The sequence below is a fragment of the Beta vulgaris genome, chromosome 6 (genome assembly GCF_026745355.1).
Source record: "Beta vulgaris subsp. vulgaris cultivar EL10 chromosome 6, EL10.2, whole genome shotgun sequence".
NCBI classification, from domain to species: Eukaryota; Viridiplantae; Streptophyta; class Magnoliopsida; order Caryophyllales; family Amaranthaceae; genus Beta; species Beta vulgaris.
The window spans coordinates 34,651,827-34,675,929 of NC_079207.1; the positions used below are offsets into that span (position 1 = coordinate 34,651,827).

General features: G+C 37.3%; 3 protein-coding genes across 3 annotated transcripts; all 3 read right to left on the reverse strand.

The window, feature by feature from the left end:
• Positions 1-1,143: 1,143 nt before the first annotated feature.
• Positions 1,144-8,159, reverse strand: LOC104896569 (LEAF RUST 10 DISEASE-RESISTANCE LOCUS RECEPTOR-LIKE PROTEIN KINASE-like 1.2). Its single transcript, XM_010683331.4, is given in 5 exon segments — positions 1,144-2,392; positions 2,479-2,721; positions 2,829-2,864; positions 7,020-7,370; positions 7,373-8,159. Coding segments are annotated over 5 exon segments (2,028 nt in total). The 5' UTR covers positions 7,782-8,159; the 3' UTR covers positions 1,144-1,403.
• A 4,208-nt stretch (positions 8,160-12,367) lies between these two features.
• LOC125498697 (uncharacterized) lies at positions 12,368-13,474 on the reverse strand. The gene has a single exon (XM_048646951.1). The coding sequence runs from the start codon at positions 13,472-13,474 to the stop codon at positions 12,368-12,370; it is 1,107 nt and encodes a 368-aa protein (XP_048502908.1).
• Positions 13,475-15,807: 2,333 nt separating this feature from the next.
• Positions 15,808-23,871, reverse strand: LOC104896568 (hypothetical protein). The gene is made up of 6 exons (XM_010683330.4): positions 23,012-23,871; positions 22,707-22,918; positions 19,227-19,521; positions 19,016-19,101; positions 18,830-18,921; positions 15,808-16,626 (listed from the first exon to the last, which is right to left on the reverse strand). The coding sequence occupies exons 1-6, from the start codon at positions 23,339-23,341 to the stop codon at positions 16,391-16,393; spliced, it is 1,251 nt and encodes a 416-aa protein (XP_010681632.2). The 5' UTR covers positions 23,342-23,871; the 3' UTR covers positions 15,808-16,390.
• Positions 23,872-24,103: the final 232 nt, after the last annotated feature.

The window sequence follows — 24,103 nt, forward strand, 5'->3', positions numbered from 1 at the left end:
GGGCTACTATCTTGCCTTATATCTAATAACCTCATTTTTCTCATTTGGTTTTCTCACGAATACCCATTTGTACCCAACTGGTTTTACACCTTTTAGTATTTTGGTTATTTGACCGAATACTTCACGTTTTTCAAGTGCTTTCAATTCTGCTTGAATTGCTTCTTTCTATTTCGGCCAATCTTTTCTCAGCAACATTCATCAACTGTTTTTGGTTCTATATCATTTTCATCGTATGTCATTTCAACCGCTATGGAGTAAGCGAAAATTTCATTTAAGACAACATTTTTTCAATTTCATTGTTTCTTTGTAGAAATATAATTAATTGAAGTTTCATTGTTGTGTATGCTTTCATGTTCCTTTTCTTCTGATAATGTGTTGTATAGGAGGGTTATTATTGGTGTTGGGAACAGGGGTTTGTGGATTTTCTCTGGTATGGGTATTTGTACCGTTATTAAGGTTACTAGATCGGGGTTGTATTACAGTTCCCCTCGCTGGGTTGGTGGTGAATGACACATTGTTTCGCTCTATCCAGAAATAAACACCCGAGACAGAGATATTGTGTAAAACAATGTTAATCCCGTTATTTTGTTGATCCATGTTCGGATAGTAAAGAGTTGGGCTTGGAGAAAAAAAAATTTAAAACTTATTGACATAATGGATGTAAAGATTTTAAAGATACCTTTTAAATTTTTTTGTTAGAACACTCGTGCTGATAACGTGTTGTGAGAAATATGGAGAGAGAAAAGCTATATATCAGAGAGTGTATTTGTATTCGTATTGATGTAAAACTGATTTCTTACATTGATGGTATTTATAAGCAAAATTTTCTATTGTGCACAATTGTAAAATTCAACGACAGCGCGCGGCGGAAGAAAATTTACCTGCCATACATTAAATGCATGCAAAAAATGTGGACTTCACATGTGAACAGTGGAATTTACCATTCCACTGTTTCTCAACAGTATATTGTTATCTCAACAATTACCTATGTATATTTGTTAACAAAAGAATGATCTCAACAATGGCTGTTATCTCAACAATTGCCTGTTAGTCGGATCATGGGCGGGTTAATTATCAAGTAGAACTCGTGCGACAAAAATAAAATTGGACCCTCAGCTTGATGTATGTGTAATATTTCGGAGATAAAATACAACAATTTGAAGGTTTTTTACTATAATAAGTAAAGCACAGATCTCTTTGAATTGGAGAAGTCCTGTTGCAAAAATATAGCTTGATCTCCTATATACATATGTTACATCAAAAAGTTCCAACTATGTGCATAGTAGTCAGTTATGGACCATTTCTCTATTGGAAATACAGTTCCATCATTTTACACTAGAGCAGTAGAGCCTGAGGTGCCACAAGGTGCCTCTTATAATTTCTAGTTAAGAAAAAGCATCACCTTATTTGCCAATGCTATGTATAGTTGATCTACTGTCCCATTTATCCATTACAGAAATTGGAGAAGGCGGATGTAATCGCTGACGATTATTACTTAATACCTGTGCCTGATCATCCTGTACAGGTGAAGCTGGTGGGTTACTACTTTCTACTTTCAACACTTCCTCGGAATTTTTAGCCTTCTCAGTCTGCAGTTCTTCATAATCAGAATTCTCAATCCTGTTCAGAACCTCAAGAACCTCATCCATCGACGGTCTGAATTCTTTGTCATGCTGCAAGCACTGGAATGCAAGCTCTGCAACCAAAGTAGTCATTCTTTTAACCTTGAAATCCGAGGCAAATCCTAGATGTGGGTCAATCAACTCATCGAACGCACACCTTTGGATTCTATTCATGGCGTAGTTAGACAAGTTTATCTCATGTTTATGCCTCTCCAAGTCAATTGCGGGCAAAGAAGATATTAACTCAATAAGAACAACACCAAAGCTGTAAACATCACTCTTATCTGTGAGCTGATAACACTGGTGATATTCAGGATCAACGTACCCAGGAGTCCCTTGCGGTGCTGTTGACACATGGGTTACATCAGTAGGAAAGAGTCTAGAAAGCCCGAAATCAGCCACCCTAACTTTGAAGCTGCTGTCAAGGAGAATGTTGTTAGTTTTGACATCACGGTGAACAATATCAGATGCATGGAGATAAGAGAGTGCACTAGCTGTCTCTCTGGCAATTCCGAGACGAACAGGCCAGGTCGGTAATCCGGGTTTTGCCTTGTCACCATACAGATGATCAGCCACTGTGCCATTGTCCACGTACTCGTATACAAGGATTAGTTCCCTGCAGTGCTGGGAAGTGCATCCATATAGAGATACAAGATTTTGGTGTCTCAAACAGGTGAGTATTTGAATTTCATTTATGAACTGCTCCACCCTTCTGAAGCTCTTTTCATACAAACGTTTCACTGCAACTTCCCTTCCATCTTTTAACTTTCCTATGGTTCAGCAAATTCTGATTAGCTACTTTTCTTAGTGTGTTGGAAGCAGTTTTATTTAAAATTAAAGCAAAATTAAGCTTTACCATAATACACTGTTCCGAAGCCTCCATCACCAAGCTCTTTAGACTCGTTAAAATTGTCAGTGGCTTCTAAAAGTTCACTGTACGTAAAGAGGGGCACACCAAAGTATACATTTCCCTTTTCGGGATCCGATGCACTATGGTCAAGGGAAGCACTCCGAGACACATATTTCGAGTGACCGAAATTCAGCTTCTTGCAGTGCCAGATGGCCATGAATGCTACAAGCAAAAGCATAACTCCTCCACCTGATAGTTGGTGCGTTCGTGTGTCAGTTAGATATCCGGATGTAGCAGCCAAATTTAAGGTACTCAACACGTGAAGGTATGAAAAAATAAGATAAAAAGAATGTTACCTATTCCCAGAATTATATGCAACAACCGAACCTTTCCTACAAACGAAGTGAATGAATTATTAGAATTGCAGCATGGGAAACCCTCAAGTATTGAGAGGTGAAATAAAACAAAAGATCAAATTTCACGTTCGGAACTTAGAGCTTAGACCTCATACAGAACTTAGAACTTCCCATATATCCAGAAAGAGAATACTTGCTATGTAGTTTAAGAGTTCCTCTGATTGCACGTCGAAAGTATCACTTTCCAAGAAGTAATTCCCACAGAGAATCATCGCATCAGAAGTCAGAAGAATACACAAGGTACTTCCTATGGGAAGTTTTACTTACTTGGGGAGGATTAGGTAAGGAACTTCCACCATCTAATGAAAGCTAGAACTTCCACAGCAGTTGGAAGTGCAACTTCTTTTTTTATTGTCAAAGTAAAAATCATTTCAGTACATATATATTTTACTTTCACTATGAATGCACTTCACAGTTTACACCCTATGGAAGTGATAAGAATTAATAATGCCATTTTCATATGAAAAGGACACTTATGAGCTCAGCAACAAAAACAGTAAGCGATCTTGATTGTGAAATCCTCCCTCACGTAAGCTGCATTGGGCATAGGTTGTACTGCTGTCATTTAAAAGTAGTTTTCAATCAAGTTCTACCTTTACACTATCCCTGAAACAATTTACTTTTTGCATAAGGCATTGTCATATCCAAGAGCGAGTTGGTGTAATAGTTGCAGAAGCATGTTTTGACTGAAATCTCTTGCATATAATATTGAAGAAAATCATAAATTCTAGTTCTGATGCCTGTGTATGCAGTAAGACTAGGTAGACATGAATAAGGTAGAAGTCGAAATGCATGAAGAAGAATTTATGTGACATGGGTGATCAAGATCTTGGAAGGACCGCAAACTTTCAACAGATGAATACATAAGGAAATCAGTATTAGTGATACGTCCATTTTCTAGCATGAGTTCACACAACAAAGGAGTAACAATGTCGTAGTGCAGAATTTCGTATTAGAGCTGTTAGAAATGGTAAAAACAACTGAAGAAATTGTATTAGCATTGCTTGAGAGGAAAGGTTCAGTACCTGATTCAATTTAATATTACCATAAGAGCTGCTTAAAAGCTCTTAGATTATCCAACTTAACTATGGGGTTAGGAGAGACGGAGAAAGTAAGAGAAACATAAAAGGGACTCACTTGGACATGTAGGAGGATAAGGACCATGAGCACAGAAACACTGCATATTTGAACTACTTTCATTGTTATATCCACATCGCCCGCCACTATCAGCACACTCCCTACAGTTTCTAGCAATCCAGTTCATCTCAATTCCTATTCTTAACATACTGTTTATCTCAGTAAAGTCAAGTCCTTGATATAGCACTGAAACCAACTCTGTGCACTCGCCAGCAATTGCTCGAATTCATATGTTGTGCATTTATGGCAAGAACATTGGTACTTTTGTTACCCTCAAAACATGTTGTCTCTCTATATTGTACAGTAGTATTTCTAGCTTCCTCAGTGCAATTTTGCAACAAAAATACTTCACCGTATACCAGCAAACCTGGATCTTTTCTCATCTAAGGTAAAGTTATGAATAGGAGAAATGCAATCGAAAGTAGCATCAATGAAGGTGGTGTTGATAATACGCACTGATTGATATCTATAAGAAATTTCCTCTATGGCATAAATATCTTGAGAGAGAACGGTGATTGGCTGATTCTTGCTGTTACAACTTACAAGTGACATGGAAGCCTTTGTAGCCACAGAACAATTTCTGTTGGCCTTGAATATAAAAAGGGTAAGTAATGGTATTGCTTCCACACTCTCTAGGTTCACAGTCTTTAAAGTATTGATCTAAGGCCAAAGAACGATACATCAGAAAGGAGAGAAGTGAGATAGATCGGCTTATTGATTTTAGATTGGATTATTTCGGAAAAAATAATTGAGTGGAATTGATAGGAGGACCAGAAAACTAAATTAGCTTTACTATAAATGGGAGTTTTCTAAAAGCTAAATGCCAGTTCTTAAGACTTGATTTTTGGTAAAAAAATCTATGCAAAACCAGTTGCATACCATATTTCTCTGATTTCCTCTTATTCTTTTCTTTTTAGAGAATTTTGCTATGAACAGCTGATACTTTGGACTAGTTTAAGGAAGACGCGTCATGTTATCACATCAATGTTGTCATGTAAAAGCTCTTGAATGTGGATCAGAAAATAATAATAATAGTAGGACACAACTAGGATGGATATCTCAATAAACAAAGGTCTTTATTGGCAAAGCCTATCAGTAAGAGAAATCTACTACAATAAGCTATGAGAAGATTAATCTGGTGTAAGCCTCTAAGGTCAATAACTGGTTTTATACTTACAGGAATATTCTAACTAGTATAATTTACAATTAATCATATCCTCATTTATATATGCGATATGACTTCAGCTCCTCTAAAAGGTCAACTAACAAAAATAAAATATAAAAAAAAACAAAAGAGAATTGGTCTCTTTCAAGCTACACAATCTCTCAAGTCAATCAGGAGCGAATAAGCAAGCATGATGAATGCTCTTCACTAATTCATCTAGCACCAATCTAATGCTCCAGTAGGAACCAAATTTACTAGCATTTGAATTCAACATAGTTATTCTGACCTTTAAATGGCACCAGAACTTCACTCCCAGAGGTATCAGACAGATCTGCAAGCATAGTCTAGCTAAAAAGAAATAGAAGTTATCCTAGACGACGGGCTGTTAGTGGAAGTCTCCTTATCCTGCCCAGGGAACCTCTACATTATATCTTTTGTGCATTTGCGGGGTTAAAGGATCAAATTGTTGTGGCTAAGGTTTATTTTTGGTTTGACTGAAAACATTTTCAGTGTAATATAGATTTTCCTCGAACATATTTCCCAAGGGAAAATTGTTTGGTTCCTTACAAGAAACATGAGAGAAGAAATGGAAAATGGAATGGAGTGAAAGAGGATGGATGGGAGGAAGTAAGAATAGGAAGAAAAAAGTCACATTCCTGATTCCTTACCCTTGGGAGAATTATTCTCTACTGTTAGGACAACAATGTGCCATACAATCCAAACAGAGGATATTAGGAATACCTCTTTTTGTTGAAGATCCAACCCCAGACTCTCTCAAAACGAGCTTAAATTTCTTATTGTCTGCAATATTGAGGATCAAAGGAACAGGCAAGAACTAATTCAAATAAATGATCATCATAGGATTAATTCTGAACTGACTTTTGAACAAAGGATCATGTAGAAAGACAGTTTTATGAAGGCAAATTTGGTTACTCTAACTGAGTGATCATCATTGGATTTTTGAATGTTATCATCACAACATTTAGTTACTGTTTAATCTGTCATGGAAACGATTTCTTATAACGGTTCATGTTAGCCAACCCAAGCCATTTTGGGACCAAGGCTTTGTTGTTGTTGTTGTAGTAGTAGTAGTAGACTAGTAGTTCAACACAACATTTATAGAAATAGAAACTGATACTTAGCTTTTCATACTTTACTGGAAAAAGAACGAAGTGTGTCAACAGATGGAAAGCCATAGAAACTAGCGAATATGTGGCTTCTGCATAGATGAATTTTGAGTGAGACTGCAAAGAAAAGAGGGACAAAAGCTGAAAATGCGCAGCTACCAAGATGTACTTGATTTGAAGAACTGAGCAGTCCAAACTTGCTAACAGTATCAATTTAACTCCTAAACACAATGAATTTGGTGCTATACAAAAATAAGACTTTCCAAATTCACTACACTCAATTAATCCAGGGTTTCATTATGCAATGAGAGTCCTTTCAACAGAACAGAATCGCACTACAAGAATGGTACGGGTAATTAGCTATCTAGGTTTGTTAAATTACACTTGGATTTACGAATTCGCCTTGGTATGGATAGCAGTTCGTGAGAGGATCGATGAATTAGGTGACGCTGTCAGCTTGTTTACGGGGATCTAACACTCGAATGTACAATGAATCATTTTGTATCAAAGAAACAAGTCAACGAAATCTAATAAAGTATCTCCTATACATACAGATGCCCAGTATAAAGACCACAAACTGCACATCAAAAAATGGAAAGAAAACAACAAAACCGCAGGTAGAGCAATATTGTATGCCTAAGCAGACAATTACTTAGAAACTTATTACATGTACACATTGCACGCACGGAGAGTGAGACTTACTAGTACCAGGTTGAACATGTGGTAGAGCACATTGAAGAGCATGAGTTCTATCAGGGCAGTAACAATTGAATTGATTATTATCTGCATCATATCCACACTGCCCGTTAGTTGCCAAACAAGCTGTGCAGTTATAAGCCTTCCAGTTCAGAAACACTCCACTTTTTAACATATCTGTTATTCTCCCATCTTTCATATCCTCATCATTATATGGAACTTCAATAACAACACCATTACACTGTCCCACCAAATCCTGCAGTTTCGAATCATTCCTATACATTGCTAAACTCCCACATTTCACCCTTTTTTCCTTATTCTCTTCCAACACTTTTTCTGAGCAATTTGGGAGCACATTATATCACTGTGATTCGTTGCGAACTTGAATCTTTCGTCCCTGAATGACATATTCTTAAGCGAATCAAAACAATCACTTGTTTTTGCAATACTATCAACCAAAGCAGAGTTTATGATTTGAAACTTCATGCTCTCATACCAAATATTCTTTATCAAATAAGTATTCCCTGATATATTCAGCAAAGGAATTCTATCATTATTACAGGACACCTCAAAACCAGGATACCCACAATAAGATTCTTGCTGGTTTATAATATGGAATGGATATGTTATACTGTGGTTGCCGCATTTCTTTGGCAAACATTCCCCAAAATGATTTTCAGATAAAGAGAGAAACAGATGTAACTGGAGAAACAGTGTTAAATTGAATAACTGCGACTTTGAGAAGGCACTTAGAAGCTTTTTCTTCATATTTCTTGGGTTTATCTTTATTATCAGCTCAGTTTCAGCAATTTCATGAAGAATATGATAACAAGGAATGGGTTGAACAAAGAAAGTAGTTGGAAAGAGAGGAGGAAAGTGAAAAAAAAAGAATATGATTAAAATAAAAATAAATAATATATATACTAACTACCAAGAAGTCTAAAGTGTCAGGAGGCATTGACCTCAAAGAGGTGATTGACTTCTTTGATGGCTGATGCCGACAAACTACTAATTTATCGTGCATATTATATTAGTATCTTGTAATTTTTTTGAAAAAAAGAGCAAATTTTTCGAAAATTGCTCTTATTTAGCGAAATTCACTGAAAATTTATGTAATATGCTACTATTCCAAATTATCGTGATAACATATATGACAAGTTTATTATACCCTAGCGGCTAGCGCCATGGCAGGGAGTAGTTGATTTTGTCTAGATATGATGTAGGATGAGCACCATATGTTGGACCGTTGAATAATTTTAATTTTAATTTTAATTTTAATTTTAATTTTAATTTTAATTTGTCAGTGATCATCTACGAATTGAGTAAATATTAAAGTGATAATGATGAAAGAAAAGCAGATAGCAAGACTGAGTGTCTTGCAGCAGCAAAAGAGGAATTAGTATAATACAAAGGAAAATGGTGGCATTAACTTTATGCTCACATTATTGGAAACGAAAGTCATGAATTGACAGCTTTAGGATAGTGGGCTAGTGGAGTAGTGGTGATCGCCATTGGGGTGGTGAACTAATTGGGCTTTTTTGTGCAACAACATGTGTGACACTCTATTCTAGCCTCATATTTTAGTCAATGGACTTTAGTAATTAGTATTGTGAAAATTGAAATATGAATGTGACAACTTTAAATGCTGCACTAGGCGATACGTGGCCAGCCGCGTGCCGTGCGTACTCTTGCCTCTCACTAGTCACTATATCCTGCTTCCTGGCTCCTGCACTTAAGATCACATACAAGTTGAGAACCCCGGTGTGCATGATTCGGTCCACACCATAATATGAGCCGGAATAAATTGGATCAAAAAATTCAGGTCTATCTTTAATCTTTCATCTTCAAGTTAGTGGTTTTCGATCTAATCGGTAGATCTGATTAGTTTTTTTTTTTTTATTTAATACGTTTTTTTAGTTGCTGCATGAAAGATTATGATCCTTGATTTCTTTCAATATTCAAACGTCCAAGATATACAAGTTACATGGCTAGAAATTAGGCTAGAAATAAGGAAACTACCTAATTGATTTACAGCTGAATATATTCTAAAATAAATACAAGATTACAATAGTTATTTACATATATTCTATCACACCCCCGCAGTCAAAGCGGGAGGTTTGCGAACGCTGAGACTGTCTCGAAAATCTTCAAAGAGGAGCAATGGAAGACCTTTGGTAAATATGTCCGCTATCTGATAGCGGGAAGGGACATGTAAGACACGAACTTCGCCACGAGCCATTTTTTCGCGAACAAAGTGAATATCCATTTCAATGTGCTTAGTGCACTGATATTGAACCGTGTTCCCTGAAAAATAGATAGCACTAACATTGTCACAATAAACAAGAGTAGCTTTGGTTAAAGGACAATGTAGCTCAAGGAGAAGGTTGCGAAGCCAGCAGGATTCTGAAATAACATTGGCCACTCCTCGGTACTCAAACTCGGCACTAGAGCGGGATAAAGTGGTTTACCGCTTAGAGGACCAAGAGAGAAGGTTATCACCAAGGAAAATGCAGTACCCAGAGGTGGAGCGTCGAGAGTCAGGACATCCACCCCAATCAGCATCGGTGTAAGAAAGAAGAGTGGATGTAGATGATTTATAGAGATGCAAGCCAAGATCCAAGATGCCCTTGACATATCTCACAATACGTTTATGGGCATGCATGTGTTCAACCATAGGATTGTGCATAAAGAGACATACTTGTTGAACCGCATAGGAGATGTCAAGTCTGGTGAAAGTCAAGTACTGTAGTACCCCGGCAAGACTCCGATAAGAGGAGGGATCCTCATAGGGAGTACTAGAGACCGCACTAAGCTTTGGCTTAGTATCAACAGGAGTAGCAGAGGGCTTACAAGAGGACATACCAGCACGGTCAATGATTTCTTCTGCATATTTCTTTTGTGAGAGAAAGAGCCCACTAGAATGACGAGTAACTGCAATACCCAAGAAATAGCTAAGTGGCCCCAAATCCTTCATAGCAAATTCAGAACCGAGAAGTGGCATGAGAGATTGCCGAAGAGTGTCAGTAGAGGCAGTGAGAATAATATCATCGACGTACAGAAGAATGTATGCTATATCAGGCCCCTGACGATATATGAAAAGAGAGTGATCTGAGATGCTATGAGAGAAGCCAATAGTAGATACATAGTCTGCAAATCTTTTGTACCAGGCACGGGGGGCTTGTTTGAGGCCATATAATGACTTGCGTAACAAGCACACATAATCATGATGAGATCGGCTTTTGTAACCCATAGGCTGATGCGTGTAAACATGCAGTTTCATCCAGAGCACCATGTAAGAAAGCATTCTTCACATCGAGCTGATGAATAGACCAGTTTTTGGAGAGAGCCAGACTAAGAACAGTGCGAATTGTGGCCGGTGTAACCACAGGACTGAAAGTTTCCCCACCATCAATGCCAACCTGCTGTGTTTTACCATCACCAACAAGACGGGCTTTATGCCGCTCAAAAGAACCATCAGAATTTTCTTTAAGACGAAAAATCCACATAGACCGAACCACATTAACATTAGGAGGGCGGGGTACTAAATCCCAATTATTATTTTTAATAAGAGCATGATATTCATCATCCATGACCATTTTCCAATTCGAGTCATTAAGTGCAGACACGGGGTTACGAGGAAGAGGGGATTTCGTGAGAGTTGTGTGAAGGTTGTATTTTAGGATTTGGTTTAGTGATGCCGTGTTGACTTCGAGTTAATGACACGAGGAGCAGGGGCGACGGTGGGAGGTGGAGTGGGAATATGTGAGATGGATCCGGGGGATAAATCTGATGAGGGGGAATTTATGGGGCTGGAGAGAGAGGTAGGCGAGCCCAAATGAAACGGGGAAGGGGACTGAATGCTCAAAGGAGAAGAAGGAACATGGGCTGGCCCATGAGAGGAAGAGAGACGGATAGGAGAGGAGGGAGGAGTAGGGCCCGCGTCAGGTAGAGGAAAGAGGGACGCTGGGCTAGGAGAGGCAAGATTAGCTGGGCCGGGGGAGGAAAAAGGGCGGGCTGGAGAGGAAATTGTGGGTGGGCCCGTGTCAGTAGGTGGAGTGTGAGGCTCAACAGTGGGCTCCGGAATGGGGCGATTTTGATACATAAAATGAGGTGAGAGACCCTCATCTAGGAAATGATAAGTATCAGTGAGAGGGGAATGCAGGGAGGCAAATGGAAAAATGTGCTCATCAAAAAGTACATGGCGACTAATGATGATTTTGTGGGTAGATAAATCATAGCTCTTGTAACCACGATGATTAGAAGGGCAACCCAAAAAGACGCATGGGGTGGATCGGGGTTGAAGCTTATTGATTGTGGTGGAGGGAATGAGGGGATAACACAAGCATCCAAAAACTCGAAGATGAGAGTAAGAAGGGTCTTTATGATAGAGAATTTTGAGAGGAGATTGGTAGGCTAAATTTTTGTGTGGAATGATGTTTAGGAGGTAATTGGCCATTTGGAGAGCATGATGCCAAAATGTAGGTGGTAAAGATGCATGAGCAAGGAGAGTTCGAATGACATTGTTAATGGTTCTAATTTTTCGTTCAGCTTTACCATTTTGGGAGGAAGTGTAGGGGCATGAGAAACGAAAAGAGATACCATTATCATTACAAAATTTTCGAAAAGGTCCATTATCATATTCTTTACCATTATCACATTGAACATTTTTAATTTCCCGTTCAAATTGAGTTTGAATGAAAGCTCGAAAAGTTTGAAAAATGGAGTAAACTTGAGACTTTTGGGAAATGGGAAATGTCCACAAGAAATTAGAGTAATCATCCAAGAAAACAATATAATAACGATGACCCAAAGAGCTTAAAATAGGTGATGTCCAAAGATCACCATGAATAATATCAAAGGACATCAAAGTACAATAACGTGAAGCAACAAACGACAGTTTAACATGCTTTCCAAGAGGACATGAGTGACAAAAAGGTACAGTTGTAGTCTTATTGCACTCAATAAATTTATTTAGCCTAAGAGAGTTGAGAATAGGAGCTCCCGGATGATCCAGGCGTTCATGCCATAGAGAAGGTGCTAAAGCTGCAAAAGTTGATGGTTGGTGGAGTGTGGAAGAGGTGATAGGATAGAGTTCGCCCCGACTGTCACATCTCATTAGAGGCATCCCCGTCTGGAAATCCTTAACAGAAAAACCAAGAGGGTCAAATTCAACAGAAACAGAGTTATCAGTGGTGAATTTTCGAACTGAGACAAGGTTTTTAATAAGTTGGGGAGCATGAAGGACATTTTTGAGAGAAAGGGGCGGATGTGGGGAGGACAAACGTGTATGACCATAACCACGAATCGGAATAGAATGACCATTTCCAACAATTATACCATTATTATTGCTCAAATTAAAATAAGAAGAGAGTGTACCTTGAGAAGATATCATGTGAGACGTGTCCCCGGTGTCCATGTACCACGTGGGGAAGGAGGAGTGAGTCCAAGAGTGTGCATAGCAGCCTCGATGTCAGTTGGAGAAGCTGTGGCAGAATAGGCTTGTGGAGGCCTTGGTCCAAGAATGCTGGACTGTTGCTGCTGGGTCCTTGGAGGGAAAGAAGTGGGCATGTCCCATGTGGAAGGATATGGGCATGGGGAACAACACCCCACTGCCACGGATAACCATAAGGAGCAGAACTCCAAGGACTTGCATGCTGCCACTGCCGTTGGTCCTGGCCGACAGTACTGCTGCCGTGGCCACCATGACCACCACCGGAGGTCCGACCGCCACCACCGCCACCGCGCCCACCACCCTTGCCACCATGATTTTTATTTTTATGCGTATTATTACAGTTGTTATTTTTTGGTTTATTTTTGTGGTGGTTAGATGAATCCGAATAAAAGGAGGAGGAGTCGGAATCTTTGTAAGGAGTAACAACCAGAGCAGTGTCGCCGGTGGTGGCAGCTTGTTTGGTAAGGCCGGCTTCTTTAAGGATGAGCATAGACCAGGCTTTGTAGAAGGGTGGTAATGGGTCACTTTGATGAATGAGAGTGCCGACATTATTGTATGCCACAGTAAGTCCTGCAACCATTTGTAATACCAACCGGTTGTTGGAAACCGGGGCTCCGACATTTTTAAGTTGATCGGAGAGAACCTTGAGCCTTTGACAATAAGACGAGGCACTCGAAAAATCTGCCATGTGAGTGGGTGAGAACTCTTGTTCGAGAGTGACGGCTTGAGAATGTTTATTATCTTGGAATATGTCTTGCAGACGATTCCAAGTGTCCATGGCAGTTGAGTCGGGCTCAAGGATGGTATTGAGAAGGTCCTCAGAGATGGTAGAATAAATCCATCCTAAAACCGTGGCATCAAGTGTGCTCCATAATTCTTTTTCAGCATCAATTTTGGGTTCAGAAATGGGAGTGTCTTTAAAAGGACGAATGATGTGATGAAGTACCTTGACAGAACGGCAATGGACCTTGAAAAGCTCAGCCCATGTTGCGTATTGGACGTTATCCATCTTAAGAGTGATGGTGACATGAGATTTAATGTTAGACACGGCGATAGCCGGATGGAATATTTGTCTATCATGTTAGACAAATAAGCAAAAGAAAGAAGAAGAATGAAGGGAGGAGAGAGAAGAAAACACCACGGTGGAGGAGGGCAGCGTGATGGTGATGCAGTTAGGGAAGGCAGAAGACGTGAGAGGAAGGTTTCCCTAAGCAACTGATACCATGAAAGATTATGATCCTTGATTTCTTTCAATATTCAAACGTCCAAGATACAAGTTACATTGCTAGAAATTAGGCTAGAAATAAGGAAACTACCTAATTGATTTACAGCTCAATATATATATTCTAAAATAAATACAAGATTACAATATTTATTTACATATATTCTATCACTGCATTTTATAGTTAGATATGTCTCTTTTTAGTTGCTACATTTGTCAAATATTTCTACGTTTAGTATGTAGTGCCTACATATTATTTACCTTTGTTCCCTTACTTTTGTCTTCATCACACAAAAAGAAAACTACTTTACTTTAGCACACAAAAATAAGAGTATAAAGGTAATAACATGTGAGTATCACATACTAAAAGCAGAAATAATTGTCAAATGTAGCAACGATAAAGAGACATGTCTAAATGGTAAAATATTACAACTAAAAAAAGGCGTATACTTGTCTGTAACACTTGAAATTAACAGTTTAAAGTAAAATTTAACCAAAAATAAATCATTTAGGTCGTGAAAACCGGTCAAATCAAATATGAAATCAGACCAAATTGGAAAAAAATTGATATAAACCAGATTTATTCAATTCTAATCAATTATCTATTGTTCAATTAGGATTTGGACAAATAACGACCTCAATATATATGTTATCACTTTAACTTTCGTGGAACACAATATATCGACGAGCTTGTTACGGGCAGTCTTGTAATCTTTTCTCATGCATTCCTTCTGTAAACATTTTCTTCCAGAATTTGAAGGAAAACCATTTTTGTCCACTTTCGAATTCTCAACATCTTCATTTTTTTTCCTTCTTAGCTTAATGGATTTCCTTCAAAGCAAACGAAGGGAAAGTTATATTCATTTGCGCCTTCCAGTGGAATATATTTCTCATGAAAACCCATTGAAAATATTTTCCATCAAACCTTATAATATAGGACAATGAAATTACTTATCATAACATATAGAATTTTAGCTTTCCATGCCGCCGTTGAGTCATGGCACTCAAATCATGAAGCCCCAAACTTCTCATTTTATCCATTGTCTGAGATAAAAACCAACTTGTGAATATTGTAATTTGAAATGTTTTGGCCTGACTCGCATCAAGCCCTAAACTTTTCATTTTATCCATTATCGACCGAGACTGAAACCAACTTGTTGGGGATATTGTAATTTGGAATGTTTTGGAGAAGAATTAGACTTTTATAATGGCATTTTATCATTTTAATAACTTAAAAAACAAACGTCAGAAAACGCAGGTTGAAAAAATATAATGGAAACTCTTAATGAACTTGAGACCCATTTCAAACCCCTTTTGAATCGAAGACCCAATACTCGCTATAACTATTGGATCTCGATAAGGGTTCGAAATTTTTAGATTCGGTGGGTATGGAACACATATGGGTTCAAAGCCTTGATCTGAGTGGTCAAACCCGCAACAGATCCCACCTATGCCCATCCCTATACCTAACCCTTCTCTAAAGAGGATCCTAAATTCCATCGAAAAATTAAAAAGTGTGCAAAATACGAAGGAAAGGGGATGGAGAGGCAAACATGTAGTTCTCTTAAACTCCAACCCACCATTCATACTATTATCTATCAGCTTATTTTTTTTTTTTTTTTTTTTTTTTTTTTTGGGAAATTAAGTCAGCCCAAGGGCTAACCCCTACCAAGGCTACTAGCCTTGTAGGAACTACCAGCACATTGGCTGGTAATGCATGCAAAGCATGCTAAGGAAATACCCCAACATAATGCTGGGGGTAAGGATCGAACCCCTGACCTCAAAGATCAGAGGGGAGTGCTCTACCACATGAGCTAGCTCCTCATCCTTATCTATCAGCTTTTTTGACCACCAAATAAACCAAGTTGGAGACAAAAACAATACTGTGCCAAACAAGGACATAATCCAAATCAGTGGGCATGACCCCAGTAGCTTAGCCCTAACTCGTGCCAAATTGTTGAATTTACATGTGAAGAACAAAGAGAGGCGAAGGAAGCTATATATACACAAGGCACCCAACAATGACTTTGACACCAATCATTCACATCCATGCCTGAGATCAAGAACAATGGAAAAATACCCTTAAATATAGAAGGCGAAGCAGCAGAGGCACAAAAACATTTAAACTAAACACACTTCATTCATCTATTACTCTATAAAACTACTCTATATATAAAACAACAGCGTGTCCGCACAAAAGCTCATAAACTCCAGTTACAACCTATCAAATTACCCTTCGAACTTTATATTAGCTATCTTGTAGTAACTGATCATCAGGGCAGGGAATTTTAGAAGTTAACAAAGCCTTTTTTCCCACTTGGAGATATATAAATAAAGACTAAACCAGAAAATAAAACTAGCCTGCTCCTTCTGATTGCAAGCCTTGTCAAGCGCTCAGCCATGCAGCAGCTTTCTAAACCTATCCTGTTTCTAACCAAATCCAACGGCACCTTAATCTTTCATCTGTACAGGCAGTGAAACAGCCTTCTTTTTGTTTGTTTGTTTTCTTTTTTTTTGTGTTTTTTGTTTTTTGTTTTTTTTTTTCTTTTTTCCCTAACTGATACAGATGACTAGAACAAGTCAGAGAAAGACTCTGAACTCATCAACCACCTGACAGATAGCAATTTCCTTCAGAAAAAGGCCCACGCTCGGACATTCCTCCAAAATGGTAGGAAATGTACAATTACAGTCTATTTATCGACATTATCTATTACGACAGAAGAACAGGTAGTCAGGGTGATTGACCTGGAGCAGTCTCAACCAACTATCAGCTGCCTGCAAGAGCGAGTTCACTAGTTGACGGTCAGTCCCACTATTTGAGGTCCACAGTGATCCTCTGAATTTGTATGAAGCAAGACCAAAAACTGGTAGAGATATCCTCGAAATTCCGTCAATCCCACTGGGATAAATCACCACCGGAGCTTGAGCGGGAGTAACATCTACACAGGGACAAATATGACTTGTTGAGGAACCCAACGAAAACAAGAGCCAAGGAAAGAATTATCATAGCTGATAAAAATATAAGTATACCAAGTACGACAAATGCAAATGCGACAAAATCAAAAGCCCAACATTCTATGAGAACATGGGAAAAGTTCAATCAGCTCTAAGTATACCAAGGTACATTTGAGGAATCAGGTTTATATAATTGCTTCGATGAGAGTCCCAAAGTGACTAAAATTTGGACCTAAGTGGTGATCTGTAACGGCATTGTAATAAACTGGACAAATTATACATCACTCCCACAGTAATAACCAACTTGCCACGTCACACTTCCCTTAACATAGTTTGGTACTACTCATATTCCCCTTTAGTTTCACTTTGCATAGGGGAGGTAGACTGGAAGCTGGGGCAGAGTCACAAGTCCATGAGATCTATGTTACATTACAAACTTTGACAAGAAACTATATCTTTGGTACCACGGCGTTAGCAAAAATTTGGTTCATGGCATCATCAAAGAACCAACTTGAAATCTATATTCTTTGGATTGTGAAATTCGGAAAGTAGAAGATACAAATTTCACTTCCAATACGTACATCAGGCTATAACATGTTGGGGAAAAAAGAATATGCTGCAATGAACAAAAACTAATTTACAGCCATACCAACTGCATGTGTCTTAGAGGATATTCCTATGCAAGTCAGAAAAACATTATAAATTTTCAGTGAAGCATTACATATTCCAAAGATATTCCTGCACGTCACACATACTTGGACATTACATATTCAAAAATTAAATCAAGCAGCCATGAACATGAAAAAACACACACATGCATAGGTGTAGAGGTAGTTTTCAAAAATAAAATAAGCTTCCCTAAGAAGATGTTACTCATTTTCATATTATTTATATAGCATACGCATTGCATGTGTTTCTAACCTTGCTTTAGAAAACTGTCTACTAACCTTGTTCACCCTGCTAAAACTGTGTGCCAAAGAACTATCTCAAGTTTTAAAAGGAGAAATGAGGAAGTATATACATTAGATAAACCAATTATCTTACATATTGGTATTTTATGTTAAATATTAATATAATATCACGGTCAAGATTAGTATATGAATAGTACAAAAGTCAAAATGTTACAACTAAAGAGAAAATTAGGAAACATTAAGTTATAAGATAAGAATTAGATTTCAACATTTCGATATACTCCCTCCGTCCTTTATTAGTTTACCCACTTTGACTTATAACACTACTCATCATTGTTACTTTGACGATCATTTGTGCTTTATATGTAAGGAAAAATATAGTCATGTGGGATATCGTTTGATTCGTCTCAATATGTCATTTCTGAATATCAAATTTTTACAATTTTTACAAATACATAATTAGAGATATTATTACTCAAAGTTTTACATCGATGAATTTGAAAAGTCAAAACGGGTAAACTAATAAAGGACGGAGGGAGTAATTACTTTCTATAAAGAAGTTAGAAAAAAAAAAATTTGAACGTTATAGTTTAAATGTGTGCTCTTCAAAGCTTTTATAGAATAAGCACTAGAATATACAGCACTCCTGCATTAAAAATAGCTAATTCTATGGTTTGTCCAAAATGAAAACCTCCAATCCATGCTCGATGAGCTAATTGTATCTGTTGGAATTATTCTACACCAGCACATATTCTGATTATTTAAACCCTATTAGGAAGTTAATCAGCTCTAAAGTTATGCTGAAGGGAAAAAGCAAACTCCTGCCAATTACTTGGTTTCCTAAAGCAGGGATCTAAAATTTCTTGCAACATTTTAATCCTACAGGTTTTGGACAACATTCGGCAATATGTGCAGTTAATCAGTAATCACTCATCAGTAATGGAAATAGCAAACATGCAAGTTACAAAAGTTTAGCTATATCTTAACATCATTATTTTCTAATTTTGGGGCTTTTCGTCTATCTTCTCTTCAAAGAAAGTGAATGCATAATGGATTGTGCTCAAGCACATATAACGTTTAGAATGACTCAACTTATCCCCTGTATCCCACCCTGTACTTCTTCAAATTCAACATATTCGCCACCATAAAATGCTCAACAATATTATAGAAAGCACCAACATAGTAGAAAGAAAGAAAGTGAGTGGTAGAAGGCATGCAGCCAATCTAACCACTCTTTCAGTCAAAACAAAATTTACCAAATAATATAATGCATTACCTCCACTCGGTGTGTGTAGTGAGTGATAGGTCAAGAAACAAGCATCTAAATCTTTCAATGTCGGTCCAGTTGGTATCCTATATATTGGGTACCTATCAAACAAACCTATATAGGTTAACTCACACTTACATCATTAAAAAAAATTGAAAAAAGAAAACAGAACAAGGCTTATGAGTTGATAAATACCATGCCACAGAAAACCAGCTTGAAGCCAGCAAATCACAACTGCGAAGTGACTTCAGATCCGGGAAACGCGACGCAAGATCAGATATCTATCCAAACAAACAAATCAAATGGAAAAAAAATAAGCAAGAGAGGTTTAAAAAAAAGAAAAAAAAGCATAGAGGGCATCAGACTTTTCCTCCTCTTGATGATAGAGAAGGATAACAGAACTAGCCTTATCAGCCAAAGGCTCACGACTATAGGGTGGAGCGTGTTCTAGATACTCAAACAACAGGCAACCTTGAGAAGTCCCAGATTCACCCTCATCACTCGAAAACTCCTCTTGCAATGATGTACGCTGATCTCTCAAATATAATCTATCCGTTTTAAGAGAAATATCACTCGGGTGGCTATAATGATTCTGTTCGCCCCTTGAGTATGCCAAACCCCTGTCACGCTCAGAATCACTGCTTCCATCACTACTTGAATCCCTGCTGAAATAGTCTCCGTCACTGTCTTCACTTGTGCGCCTGTACCGAAAAGGATCATTACAGCATAGTATTATTCAAACATTCAGCATAAGTTAAGTTATACAAAATTAATACTGGGGATCCCAGAAAGAAACACAAGATGACGGGAGATGGACCACAAAAAAAAATCTATCGAGAATATTGACTGAGATCTTTAGATTGTCCCTGTAAACTTGAAAGACAGGGAAGAGAGTAACACCTCTCTGTAAAAAGAAATAAGGACATATGCTGCAAAAACATAACCATATAGCAAACAGGAAGAATAAATGAATCGAGAAGTAGAATGTATAATGTCTCCAGAAAGGTATATCGGCCATGGAGGTTGATAGTAGACCTAAACACCCTGCAGAGAGTCTCGGGAGGCCTTTCCTAAATCTAAAATGTAGTTATAAAATAGGAAACAATACGATGTGTCACTCCAAGTCCAACTCAACCCTCAGGTAACTTTGTTTTTGTTGAGCTCAAAAGACAACTAGTACTTACTGTCCGAACTTCATTAGACATTTTAGCAACAGCATATATGGAAAGATATAGTCTGGGTGTTTTCAACACCATTAGCAGTAATCCTTATTTTATCAGCATAGCAGTAGTGGTTATGTAATATCAACATAAGAGAAGTCACTATCATACCCTACTTGAATTTTGCAACAAACTAAGAGACAAAGATAAGTCATATGAATGCTACTTGATCAATGCATCTTAATTCACTTTATCAAGTTAAATATATTAATTAAACCACTTGAACCCAGAAAAAGAACTCTATATATTTAACTTCAATAGTTTGAGTTTCAACATTAGTTGTGTTATTTTAACATGTAGTATAAGATAGTGAGGCATATATCTTGAACATAAATTTGGGCCATTTGGCAGAAATCACTTTGCATCAAAGTAACCATGATCTACCTTTTCATGAACGAGACAATCAATGAGCCTATCGGTCACTATACTTCCATAAAACATACCTCCTTCCCTAATCCAATCAGCACCTCAAGGCAACATCATTCTCATTCTTATAAGTTTAAATCAGACTATCAACATAATTAATCATCGACCAAAAACAGAAGTAGATCAGACTGGGGCAAGAGTATGCACGGTATCATTGGTCAAACTGAGTATCATAGGTCTCAAGATTTGTAAATAATCAATAGTCAAAGGTTTAACCTTTTAAATCATAGGTGATTTGTAGCATGAGACGTGCATAAATTGCATGAGAAATAAGCAACATAGAAGTAGAAAAGTATGTAACGTTGTTGAGCTACTAGGTCAGCAGCATGGATGATTTCAAAAAAGGATAAGCTGACAAACTAAAACTTAAAAGTGATACATATCAGAAATTATCTCTATGGTAAATGCAGCAAGATAAGTAAACTATTAGCTATGTATTAATGTAGAATAAATAACCATAATTTCTTATTCTAGTATACAACATAGACTAACTTTTTGATTCATTTAAGACAGTTACAAAAGCAACTGACATATTCACAGTCAACGCAAAAACTTCAAGGAGACATATATTTTGCAAGTAGTAACATTTTGAAATATCTATCTCAAAACAACTCCAAAGTCCAAACACAGAAAATCTCTTCATAAGATAAATCACTAAAATCAAATAAGTTACATGTTTCAATTTCCTAGCAGCGGCATTGGACTCTTTGACTTTCATTCATTAACAATGAAAAACAGCAAGTCAAGCCAAAAATATGAAATTGTGTTATGGCCAGCTACCCTCAAAAGTATGGTCGTCTCATCATCAAAGCATTATTCGGAAAGAAGTTTTCACATTAGGTTTAGAAGATCAGCACATTAGTATCTTGCATCAAAAGAATAATGGAAAATCTTCAAAACAGTATTATTAATTCCATCAACCCTAACCTTAAAACAAGCAAAATCACTAGCATTTGCCATTGCAGCATCCCATAAGGACACACAGCTATGTGTCTTACAAAGAACTCAAAGAACAAACATATGTTCGGCATTCATTAATTAAGCCGCCAAAAGTGATATTTGTAATAATAAAAGGAGTCAACTTCTATATTTGTCTCTCCTTCTCCGTGAAGGTCACGTAAGCAAATTGTTTTACCATATAAACAAATAAAATGGGAACTTTAATGAGGGGTATCTCTCATTCAATACAATCTGACAAAATTCCCAACACCCATACACACGTGTACGCGGAAAAGGAAAACAACTTGAAGTAAATGATCTATAATCAAATGTACATGTTAACTTAATATATCACGCTTATGAGCCAAATCAAATTTCATCACATGTTTACTTTTAGATAGCTCACTTCAAAAACCAGTGAAACTTCATCATCTTTACTTATTTACTTCATATATCGAATAAGATAGTTACCAAAAGTTGGAAGTATACTATACAATCTCCATGCATAGACTCGTAAATAGAAACAAAAAGGGCAAAACAAATTATCCAAAAGTTCCCATAAAAAAAGTTATTCCCATAAATGGTTAGTGGAAAAAGAAACACATTTGAAAATTAAAGCTACTAGGGACGCACACAAACCAATGTCCTTGCCACAATATCTTGTCAGTTGTTCGACATTTCCTATATTAACATGTTAAATATACAACATTTCTTCCCATGACACAAGTTACTCACAGAAATCTACGTAAACATACAAGTTGTACCACAGAGGCACAGAAATTTACTGCTCCAACCGCTGAACCATCACCCATGAAATTGAAACCAGTCGGTGGCAGGAATCATACAAACTTCAACAATACTATCAAGACAAAGACATCCATGCAATCCAAGGGAAAGAGTGCAAGCTAGCCCTCAAGAATCAGAAGTCAAAACTCACGCAATCATAGAGCAATCAAGAAAGACACAATCCGTTACCCTAGTATCCTACCAGTTCCTCACATGAGCCCCAATTAAGCAACTTAACATTTGAACATTTATGTATCATCACGAAGAAGATTGTCCTGACAACTTAATATCTGACATTATCAGATGACAAAGAACAAAATATAATGATAAGTCTATGTCAATTCAAAAGGAGCATGACAACAAACAAATTACCAGGACAATTTAACATATTATAAAGTACCAGAAAATGCACCATGCATAAATCGAGCATGTCAAACGCGCTTCATATAGCTACACTCAAGCAATACAATTAACATGATCAACATAAATATAAATGCATAATGAGATTGTGATACCTTGACTTAACAGGAGATTTCGATGGGTCGACGTAAATTTGAATGCCAGACAAGTAAGGTACATAATATTGAACAACAGAATCACTGCCATTCAATACCAAAGGGACTCCTACACCATAAGCACTCCACTCTTTAAAAGACTCCCATAAATCACTCAGCATGAAGTAGGGTTGAAACTCCACATCACAAGTCCTCCACCCTCTCATTGTAGTCTGCAAAACCCACAATTTCCATATAACAGTAAATTCATAAAACATAAAAAAAATGATCCATAAACAGAAGAAAAAAAAAATCAATGCAACTACCTTGGATAGATACTGAGCATGAACAGAAGGAGTAATTGCCTCAAGAAAACGTTCTACATTACTCAAAGACGACTCCACCTGTTCAAAAGCCGGTGAGGCCGCCGGATTTATGGCATCCTCGGTCCGGTTTTCTGGCTCCCTAACCCTCGAAATTACAGGTTTTTCTCTACATTTGTTTCCTCGACCTAATCCTCCATTAACAATATCACTTTGAGTTCTTTCAAGTTGTGGGTTCTTCTGATTTTGATGATGATTTCTTCGGCCTTTTGCCGGAATGTAGAACCGATCATCACTACGACTCCGATTAAACTGCATACCAGCTCCTAACATCTTATTATTTATCTTTCTCCCAGATAAACCCTAAATCGAACCCAAAAATCCCTCAACAAAAAAAAACACCAAACTCAAACCCTAATTGAAAATCCTATAAAACCCCAAAATTATCTTTCCGATTATCCTTCAACCCAAAATCAAAATCGGCTCAAAATCGAGACGACGCCAAGATCGGATTATCCAAACCCGATTATAAAAAAAAGAAAAACAAAATGCGCAACGATTAGAGAAAAACAAAACCCTAAAATGACGATTAAAGATCGAAGTCAAAACGATTGAATATCGATTCTTTCGTGTTGCAGATTATTTGATTTCAAAAACCCCCAATTTCACCAACCACCGATTCAATTGAACAGACAGAACATAGGAGAGAGAAACACAAAGATCCCTTATTTTTATTTTTATTTTCTCTTTTTTTTTAGTCTACCTGATGAACGAGAATCGGAAATGTGAAGCGATGGAAGAATGACAAGGAAAGAGGAGAGAGAAAATGGAGAGTAGTGAGTGATGAATGATATAAGGATTAGAATGGGAGAAGAAGAAAAAGACAAATTAATTTAACGTATCTGTTTTTATTTTTTTCCTTTTATATATATTTAAGTTTTTTGGTATTATCTCTTTTGAGTTTTGATTTTTGTCCATTTTCTAAGGTTTTACTCCATCCACTACTTATTTATTATTAGGGGCCAATATATTATTTTTTTGTAAGAGAGGATCGCATGATAATTATTTTATTATCATATGAAGGTGACCCATTTT